Source organism: Carica papaya, chromosome 6 (genome assembly GCF_054855325.1).
Source record: "Carica papaya isolate Zhongbai chromosome 6, ASM5485532v1, whole genome shotgun sequence".
In the NCBI taxonomy this organism is placed as follows: Eukaryota; Viridiplantae; Streptophyta; class Magnoliopsida; order Brassicales; family Caricaceae; genus Carica; species Carica papaya.
This window is the reverse complement of record NC_142314.1, coordinates 20,956,617-20,967,899: the sequence shown is the minus strand read 5'-3', so window position 1 is coordinate 20,967,899 and position 11,283 is coordinate 20,956,617. Positions and strand designations below refer to the sequence as shown.

The 11,283-nt window shown below is 31.5% G+C and overlaps 1 protein-coding gene across 3 annotated transcripts in view; it reads right to left on the bottom strand.

Moving 5' to 3' along the window:
- Positions 1-434: 434 nt before the first annotated feature.
- The window catches only part of SCPL35 (serine carboxypeptidase-like 35), a 29,440-nt gene continuing 18,591 nt past the window's right edge, over positions 435-11,283 (bottom strand). The window contains exons 7-8 of one of the 3 annotated variants that reach the window (XM_022054950.2): positions 886-978; positions 435-798 (exon numbers count right to left, since the gene is read on the bottom strand). In XM_022054950.2, coding sequence (XP_021910642.2) covers positions 540-798; positions 886-978 — 352 coding nt within the window. In that variant the 3' untranslated portion in view covers positions 435-539. The remainder of the gene's footprint in view (positions 799-885; positions 979-11,283) is intronic. The other 2 variants (XM_022054952.2, XM_022054951.2) reach the window with 2 other exon arrangements.

Here is an 11,283-nt window from a genome sequence, read left to right as displayed (position 1 = left end):
TTTTTTATTCTAAAACTCACTTTGAATAATAATTTTTTCCTTTATCGCATGTATAAACATAAATATTAACACTCACATATGTTATACTAAAATTATGGGATAATATGGATGTAATATAGCAAAATTATTTAGAGAAACAACTTGACTCGAAAATACATGATTCCGTGTAAATCAAAAACTTAAAAAAATAAATGAGAATTATATGAAATCTCAATGCCAAATCTTTCTCAACCAGATCCATATTAGGCCGAAAGAAACATATAAGAGCTTTTCTAGGCAAAAAGAAACTTCATCTCAAATTACATTGTATAGAAACTCTTGTGGAATTTTTTTTTTCTTTTTTTTGTTTCATCCATTGCATGAGCATAAAATTTTCTTACAATAAAACAACTTCATCCATCACAATACATTAAAAAGATGCTAAAATAAAGAGATGACCAATTAACTTATGCGTATATGTATATAATACATTAGAAAAATGTTTACAGTATTAGTGGCTGGAGAGCAGATAATGAGTAGTGAGTTTGAAATAATGAGTTCTAGAAACGAGAAAGTGGCAAAGGATTGTTATGAAGAAAATGGGTGAAGAGAGAAAGGGATTGTTGGGGAGCAAAGAGAGGAACTTGATGGCCTGCACCCCGCACGGTGGCTAAGGTGAGACCGCCTTCATATGTTTCTACCCAACCACCCGCTTGATTCTTGTGAAACCATGTTCTCCATTCTTCATTCACTTTTACTCCCATCTTGTTTATACTGTATCTTGTTGATGTTACTGGCACTCTCCCGTCTGTGTCACCACTGCATCAATTTATATATATATATATATATATGTTATATAAACCTTAACCATATATATATATATATATATGTTTCTTGAACTTTTACCTATATACCCAGATGCGTAAACCAGCATTCAAGAGTTTCTTTAAGATGGGCAAAACAGTATCAGGAGAGTCATTCCACCCTTTAATAACACCACTGTAAAATTTAAAAAAAAAAAAAAAAAAAAAAAAAAAGCATATGTAAACTAAAGAACCAAGAGTCAAGATTAATTCTTAGAGTAAAAACGTGAGATAACAACTTTATCATTTTTACTCCATCCCTGTTCCAGGAAAAAAAAAAAAAAAGATCTATTAAGCAAAATTTTTAACTAGAGATTAAAAGATTTCTCAGAGGAATTATGGAGGACATTACTCAATAAAAATGAATATAACTAACTAATGTTATGTGCTTGTTAAAATAGATTTATACATAAATATATTTATATATATGTTTAATTACCTAAATATGCTGAATATTTATTTTATTATTTTTAAAAAAAATTATTTTCTTACGCATTTTTAAGAGTATATATGCATATATACTTGCTCAGAATTTGCTCTTAAATACACTCCTGCCTATTTGCACTAACTTGGTCTTTAACAAAAACTTATAAATAATTTTATTTTACTAATTTGTTTCTTTATTGTGTATCTTTTCTCTACGCTACTTAAATTCCTATTCATGTTAAGATGATTATCTAAAGTAAAATAAACTTAGATAAAATTCAAGTAAATGCATATCTTTAAAATGTTTTTAAGATAAATGAGAGGGCAATAACACTAAATTTTATTTCATTAAAAGGATGAGTGCTCTAGTTTAATATTAGTGTGTTATTGTGAATTAGTATGGCCTGTGTAAGTTGGTAGCGAGAGAGTGAGTGTGGGTTTCATTTAGCCTATCTTTAGCTTATGTTTATAAGGCAACTCAATGCCCAATACTAAAAGTTACAGAAAAAATAGGTGTTAGACATTAAAGAGGAGGAAATGATCACGTCATTGAACTTTTTAAGAGTTTGGAGTTGGTAGACTTAACCATTAGGTAGTGATCCTGTACTTAGTTCAACAACATATAACTACCAACAATTGATAATTAAGATAGATAACTACCAACAGTTGGTAAATTGAACTAACTTTTGATTATCGTTGACTTTTTTTATTTTTCAAACCAATTTGGTATCAAAAATGTAATATTAGACCATTGCATAATGGGGCTGGCATTATTAAATATAAATTAGGGACAAAAAATTTTTAGGTTATATACTCCATGATTAAGGAGACAATACTTACCAATGTTGTAAGAATATTTAGATTGAGTATAATTTGTTTAAATGTGTATACTCTAAGACAGCTACTGAATTGAAAAGGATGACAAATGATATCTAATCATGGTAGAATGATGAGCTGAGCAATATAACTAAGAGAATAATGCCAGCAATGAGTGCCTTAGATTGGTTAATTATGTACTGAAGAGATCAAAATGGGAAGTTATAGACCTAATGCTGATTAAAGACAAGAGAATAGAGAATGCACTATAGTATAACACGAAGAATCCATTATAGTATAACATGTTTAAACAAAGGTGATATGAATACAAGACCTTTTAACCAAGTAGTGATGAGAAGAAGAAATAACAAGTTAACATTTTTAACGAGGGAAAGAAATGTGTTTGTCTAACCCAACAAGTGAAAGATGAGATAGAAGTGCACTTTATGTCTCATTTTAAGAAGAAAATAACGTCATGTGCTTGTTTAGGGGCTTTAGATTCCTAACCTATTCTAAAGAACCAAACACATCTTTTGGAGGCAAGATTTTCAAATGAAGAACTAGTTAGTAATATAAGATGATGATATGAATCAAACACTTGTATATGACAGTTTCAACATTAAGTTCATCAAAAACAAATTAATTTTAAAGAATGATTTCATGGCTTTTTCAAAAAAGTTATATGAAATTGGAAGATTTATGAAATATGTTAATGCTCTTTCATACCTTTTATTCCAAAATGCGAAAATATCCAACAAATCTCAGGAACTTTAAGTTAATCTCATTAATAGGTTTATATAAAAAATTATCAAAAAAATCCTTACTAGGAGATTGAATGGATTCATGAATACCTTTATTTTGGAGACCCGATTTTCTTTTATATAAAATAAACTAATTCTCCTAATAGCCCATGAAATCATTAATCTTTTAGATGAACATTAAAGCTTAGTCTTTAAGATAGATTATGGGAAATCATAAGACTCTATTAGTTGAAACTTTATAAATAAAATGTTTGGGTTCATGGGCTTTGGTATAAGGTGGGTGAATAGGTGAGACAATGTATATTAATAATATCGATGTTAGTTCTTGAAGTACTATATTCTTTGTCATTTACTTGTGCAAACTTATTGTCAATAAACATTTTAGTAGCTTCCTCTTATGTCAATGAAGTTCTTTCAACGAACTTCTAAGTCATGTGACATAACAAGTGCAATAAGTTATCACCACATATTCATATTCACAACTTGATAATGTAATAATGACTTGCTTCTTAGAACTCCATGTAATTGCACAATTACTCATAAAAAAATATAAATTAGTTTCTATCATCTATTAAAAATAATAATTTTCGAGTTGATGATACTTTTTATCTTCTAAAGAGTTAAAGATGATAATTTAGAAATCAACAAGACTTAACTAAAGAGTTTAAAATAATAATTTGGGGACTTTTTATCTTATAAGGAGTTAAGGATATAAATGTGTCTTTTAATTTTCTGTAAGTTATGATTCATGAATTAGATTTCAATACGAGTCTTTTTGAGTTTTCCTAGGTAGTTATGGTTCATAATTATCATTCATGTATTTAAAATTTTAAGAGTTGTATTAGTACCTATGTGTACTCATATACTTAAAAGTTTTTAGTATCAACCACAAATGAAAACTTGAGTATCTCAATTACTCTCTCTTACTTCTTTTTCGTATTTTAATAAAGAATTATATTGAGCTAGTCTATCTCTTCAAACTTTCCAACATAGTGGTATTGGAGCTTAGTTTCTTATTTTCTTGATTCTAAAATTCTAGAGAGATGATTAATAATAATTTATTTTCCTTACAATTTCTTCGTCTTAAAAAAAAATTATGAGAGTTGGTGTCTTCGCATGAAAGCCATATTGGGCTCACAAGATGCATGGGATATTGCAGAGAAAGGTTTTACTCTGCCCAAAGATGAAGCCTTCTTGACTCAAAATAAGAAGAATGTTTCAGCAAAAATAAGGAAGAAGGATCAACAAGCCCTTATTCTCATCCATCAAGGTCTGGATGAATATATGTTCTTAAAGGTGGTCGATGCTACCAACACAAAGCAAGCTTGAGAGATTTTGAAGAATTTCCTCCAGTGAGTTGACAAGGTGAAGAATGTGCGACTTCAAATTTTACGAGGCGAATTTAAAGCTTTGCGAATGAAGGATATTGAATCCATTTCAGATTTTTTCTCAAGAGTAAAGTTTACAATGGGTCAAATGAGAAGATATGATGAGATGATGGAAGACATTCATATGGTGCAGAAAATTCTTCGATCTTTATCATCAAAATTTGATTATGTGGTATGTGTCATTGAAGAGTCAAAAGATCTAAATACTTTGACGTTTGAGTAATTAGAGAAATCACTACAATCTCATAAAGATAAAAATAAAAAGAAGACAAGAAAAGCCTTTGGAGCAAATACTCAAATCAAATGTCTCTTTGAATGATAGTGGAAGGCAAAGAGGACGAGGAAGAGGTAGAAGACATGGTCGTTGTTGTGGTCAAGTGTCTAAAAGAAATGACACTCAAAATAATGTCGAAAATGAAGATAAAAGCCAACAATCAAGTAGAGGATGTGGAAAATGAAGTGGAAGAGGTAAATATATAAAGTATAATAGGTCCAATATTGAATGATATAACTGTCATAAATATGGCCATTATGCTTGGGAATGTTATAACACTTCAAATGAAACAGGGGAACAAGTCAATTTTGTCAATGATAAATAAGATAGGGTGGTCGAAACAACTTTGTTGCTAATATATAAAGATGGAGATAATGATAACCATAGTTTATGGTACTTAGATAATGGAGCAAGAAATTACATGTACGAGTACGAAGAAACATTTGTGGAGCTTGATGAAAAGATCAATGAAAAATGTTTCTTTTAGAGACTCTTCAAAAGTCCAAATTTAAGGGAGATGTATAATACTAATTTCTTCAAAAAATAGTGGGCATGTACTTATTATTAATGTTTATCATGTGCCAAAATTGAGAAGTAATATTTTGAGTTTGGACCAACTTCTTGAAAAGGGATATAAAATTCACATGAAAGATAATTGTTTTTGGTTTAGATATCAAAGTGATTATTTGATTGCTAAGGTGCATATGTTAAAAAATAGAATATTTATCTTGAATCTCAAAACTATTGAACCAAGATGTTTAAAGACTAGTGTGGAAGATGAAACATGATGTTGACATATGAGATTTAATCATTTGAACTTTGGTGCACTCAAGGTAATGGGAAAAGGAAAAATGGTGAGAGGGATGCCTTTGATCAACCATTATAATCAATTGAGTGAAACGTGTCTATTTAGGAAGCACTTAAAAAGGAGTTTTCTAAAAAAAACACTACAAAAGCAACCGAGCGACTTCAATTTGTGCATGCCAATATGTGTGGACCAATCAATCTACCTTCATTTGGTAAAAATAAACATTTTGTACTATTTATTGATGATTTTAGTAAGAAGACTTAGGTGTATTTTTTAAAGCAAAAATCATATATTTTTATTGCTTTTAAAACTTTCAAAACTCTTGTAGAGAAAGATTGTGGTTGTGAATAAAATCTTTGAGAACTGATAGATATGGTGAATTCACTTCTAAAGAATTCTATGACTTTTGTGAATCTAATAGAATTCATCACCCTTTAATAGTTCTAAGATCATCATAATAAAATAGAGTTGCGGAGAGAAATGATAGAACTATTCTTAATATGACTAGAAATATATTGAAGGTCAAAAATATGCCCAAGAAATTTTGGGCTAAAGTAATTTTTTGTGTAGTATATTTGTCTAACAAATCTCCAATAGTAAGTGTGAAAAACAAGACTCCCCAAGAAATAAGAGCGGAATGAAGTTTAGTGTCAATCATTTACGAGTTTTTGGAAGCATTGCATACGCTCATATTCCATAACAAAATAGATCTAAGTTTAATGATTAAAGTGTCAAACATGTTTTCATTGGTTATGATATAAATTCAAAAGGTTACAAATTATATTCTCTACGCAATCATAAAATTGTGGTGAGTAGGGAAGTTGAATTTGATGAAAATGTAGCTTGGAATTGAGAGAAATAAGAAAAAAAATGTTTATGATTTCTTTCCATATTTTAAAGAGGAAGGCCAAAGGACCATGGTGTCTATGCAAGAGATAACTCCACCTCTTTCTCTAACTGATGTTGCATCACTTACTTCTCAAGAAAACTCAAGTGAAAGGTTGAGAAAGATGAAGAACATTCAAGATTTCTATGATGAAACTGAGGTTATCTCTAACTTTGATATACAATTTTTTTTATGTTTTCCTTAATAGTGAACTAATGAATTTTAATGAAACCATGAAAGATGCAAGATCAAGACAAACCATGGAGGAGGAGATCAAATCCATAGAAAAGAACAATACATGGGAGCTATCAAATCTTCTTAAAAGAGATAAAGTTATTTGCATCAAATGGAACTACAAGGCAAAGAAGGATTCTAGAGGAAAGGTGAAAAGATACAAGGTAAGACTTGTGGCTAAAGGATACAAGCATAAACATAGAGTTGATTATGATGAGGTTTTTGCACAAGTTGCTTGCATGGAGACTGTTCGCTTATTATTAACTATTTCAGCCTAAATGTAGTGGAAAAGTTTTCAACTTGATGTGAAGTCTTCATTGTTTAATAGCTATATTAATGAAGAGGTTTATGTAAAGCAACCATTGGATTTTGTGGTTAAAGGACATGAAGAGAAAGTGGTAAGATCGAAAATGGCTTTATATGGGCTAAAAGAAAAGCTAAGGGCACGTAATAGCCATATAAACAAGTATTTTGAAGATAATAGATTTATTCATCGTCTTCATAAATATGCTCTATATGTAAAGTACCATGTTAATGGTGATATTCTACTTGTGTGTTTGTATGTGGATGATCTCACCTTTACTGGTAATAACCCAAGCTTGTTTAAAGAATTCAAGAAAACTATGTTACTCGAATTTGAGATGACTGATATTGGGCTCATATCTTACTATTTGAATCTTGACGTAAAGTAAATGGAAAATGACATTTTTGTTTCTTAAGAAGGCTACGGAAGAGAAGTCTTAGAGAAATTCAAAATGCTTAATTACAATCATATGAACACACCTATGGAATGTGGAGTTAAGTAATTAAAGTTTGATAATAGAGAAAAAGTTTATCCTGCTCTCTTTAAAAGTCTTATGGAAAGTTTGAGATACTTAACTTTTACAAGACCCGATATTATTTTTACAGTTAGACTAATAAGTTGTTGTATGGAAGCTCCTACCACCTCCCACATAAATGTTGTTAAAAGAATTCTACGTTAACTTAAAGGTACTATCGATTTGGGTTATTTTATTCACTATTTAATAATTTTAAGCTTGTAAGATTTTATGATAGTAATTTTACAGGAGATGTTGATGATAGAAAAAATACAACTGATTTTGTATTTTTTATGGGTGATTGTGCAATTACATAGAGTTGTAAGAAGTAAGCCATTATTATATTGTTAACTTGTGAATCTGAAAATATAACGGCACCTTCTTGCTCTTGTCATGCAACATGGCTTAAAAAGTTGTTGAAGAAACTTCATTTGACACAAGAGGGAGCTACTGAAATTTTAATTGACAATAAGTCAACACAAACATTAGCCAAAAATCTGGTGCTTCATAAACGAAGCAAGCACATAAATACAAGGTATCATTTCATTAAAGATTGCATTGCTAAAAAAGAAGTTGAGCTCAAGTACGTGAAAACTCAAGATCAAGTTACAGATATTTCCACCACTCCACTTAAGTTTGAAGTTTTCTAAAGACTATATGCTAATATTAGAGTGAAAAGAAAATTTATAAATTAAGGGAGAGTGTTGAAAATAATTATTTGCAAGTTGAGGAGACTTTATATCTTTTAAGGAGTTAAAGATAATAATTTAAAAATTAAGGAGACTTAACTAAAGAGTTTTAAATAATAATTTGGGGACTTTTTATCTTATAGGAAGTTAGGATATAAATGTATCTTTTGATTTTTTTATAGATTATGATTCATAAATTATATTTCAATGGCTCTTTTGAGTTTTATTAGGTATTTATGGTTCATAATTATCATTCATATATTTGGAAATTTGAGAGTTGTATTAGTATCTATATATGCCCATATATATTATCCTGCTTACTTTAATGTTTTTGTTTTAATTCTATGGCGAACATGGTAAGACCTCTTAATATATATTGTCATGTCATCTTATTGTGTGTATAATATGTTTATGTTGGTATAACGCATGCTTATTTCATGTACGTACCCTAAAATATGAATTCATTACTCACATATTGTTTGGGATAAAAATATACGTGTCTTTTAAGACTAAATAGTAAATAAAAGAACTGGTATGCATGAATTAATGGTGTTGAATGAAAGAAACTTACTAGATGTCTTAGGAAAGAGTGTACAGACCTAGTGCATAGGGTGACCCCTACCATGGATGTTACCTCAGTCATACGAGAAGGGGATGGGAATCGTTTTAATTTCGCTCATACCGGAAGGGGTATTGAAGTGGTTGTGTGTTTTGACGCCCATTACAGACGAAGTATGGAGACGACTGTTTGATTAATAGAATGAATGTTCGTGTGTAGTGGGGATTCCTATGGACCCCTAGTTACACCAATAGGCAATGTAAAATAATAAAGATGAATATGGTAGTTTTGAAAAATAGCGTAAGGTTAATTATCATGTATCTTTTAGAATGCCCATTGTGAAATAAATGACATTTAAGAATTTACAGGTGAGTTGAGAAGAGATTAAGGTTTTCTGTGAAACGAATAATGAATGCACTACCGTTTGAATTTTATTAAAAATGAGCTCCATCGGTTGTTTTATATTTTCTATAACTCTTTAATTTTTCATATCACTGGTAAAGTGTTGATATTCTTACTAAACTAGTGTGGCTCATATTTTATTATTAACTATTTCATATCAGGACAACCAAGACCCGGATCCTGAATAGCAAGAAAACCAAGTAGAAGATTGTCTCTCCGCTTCTCCAATTTTGAGCAGAGGTTGATCTTATTTATTTTTTTTATTACTTTTTTCATTTAAATTTTCAAGAGCATTCTCGTTGCCTTATTGGGTTATTTAAGTAAACTATGCAAGGAATGTAACCTTAAACTCTAATTACTTCCATTAAATTATAAAGTTTAGTATTTCTTAGTTTACTATTTCTGAGTTATACAGTAAGATTCCCTAATAAGGGGTTTGAGCTTTTACAGTTAGTATCAAAGTTGTGTTATTCGGAATTATTCCTTACACATAGAGTTATAGTAAATTTAATGTAACTCTAATCTGAAACCATTGTTATGAAATATAGGTAAAGGAATTGAGGAGATGAAGACCTCCACTAAATAGGGTAGCTTGGGAGAGATCATTTCGGGAATATGTTGATCTGCACTTCGAGATGCTTGAGAGACTTATTTTTGTCTAGTAGACTAGTGAAGAGAGAAAAGAGTTGTCTGATCCCCCTCCACCCATGTTAAGTATGAGCCATCTCCACACCGAGAGGATCCAATACCCCCATGGTACAACCTAGTTCCTCTACAGTGCCATATGGTACCGCCGCAATATAATCTGGTGCCTCTACTGTAAAATTTGGTGCTGCCACAAGGCCACCCAGTTCCTCCCCAGTATAATCCAGTTTCTCTCTATCAGGACCTAGCTCCGCCATGATGGACCCGGACTACATCAAGAGGTATAAGAGACTTAACTCATCTACTTTTACAGGGGCATCCACTTTTGAGGAAGCTGAGTACTAGTTAGTAGAGATAGAAAAGACCTTCATGACCCTTGGGGTGGTTCCTGAACAGAAGGTTGTCCTTGTCACTTATATGCTCGTAAGTGAGGCAGGACGTTTGTGACAACTTAAACAAGCTACTCTACCCACTCTTATCACCGAGAAACAGTTTTTAGCAGCCTTCAATACTGAGTATCTTTTAAAACATCTCTGACATTTAAAAGAGATGGAGTTTGCACACCTGGTCTAAGGAGATTTGTCAGTATCAGAATATACTCGAAAATTTTTAAAATTAGACCGGTACTCCCCTAAGAGCATGACAGATGAGGGTGGGAAGGTATAAAGGTTTGAGTGGGGTCTTTGTCCTAAGATCAAACAACAGTTATATGTCGCCGAGCTTGACACTTATTCATCGGTGTTCACCAAGACATAGTTAATAGAGAGGAACCTCTTCATTTTTCCCTCATCAGTGGGTAACTCCAAGCTCCCAGTTCTGCATTGCAGGCCAGCACCTATTGTACTGAACCAACAAAACAAAAGACCAATACCCACAACTCAGCCTCCTTCCCAGGCCTCGATAGTAAAATGCGGCAAGGTTTGCCAGCACTGTAGTAAGGATCATAGAGACCGACCTTACTATCGCCTCAATAATACCTGTCGCATATGCAAGAGTGTCCAGCATTACACGAGAGAGTGTCCGATGAACTAGAATCAAACCAATCCGTGGTCTAGGGCAAAGTCTATACACTCACCCAGCAGGATGCTAAAGCCAATTCAGATAGATATAGGGTATGTATACTATCTACAACTACATTGCACATATTATTGGTGTTTCACATTCTTTCATTTCACATATTTTTACTCAAAATTTAAATATGTTAGCTGAAAGACTTGATTCTATATTATTTGTGTCTACACCTAGGAATGAAACATTACTGAGAAATGCTAGATACAAAGCTTATATCATAAAGATAACATGTAAGAAATTGAGTGTATATCTGATAGCACTTGATACGAAAGATTTTGATGCAATTTTGGGGATGAATTGGTTAACAGTGTTTCACACTAGTGTGGACTGTTATCACAAGAAGCTTGTATTCAACATTTCTAACGAAGAATCTTTCACTCATTAATGGAATATTATATATTATTGTTGTATGGTGACTGTATTATTTATTGAATGTATTTAACTTAATTATTCTTTTCCACGTTAGGTAAACCTAAGGAAGAGATTTACATTCAAGATATTCATGTTGTTCGAAGTTTTTTGGACGTATTCCCTAATGAACTATCAGGACTGGCAATAGATCGAGAAGTTGAATTCATCATAGGTCTTCAGCTTGACACCTAATCCATTTCGGTTGTCCCATACCAAATGAGTCATATCAAAATAGAAGAACTGAAAAAACATA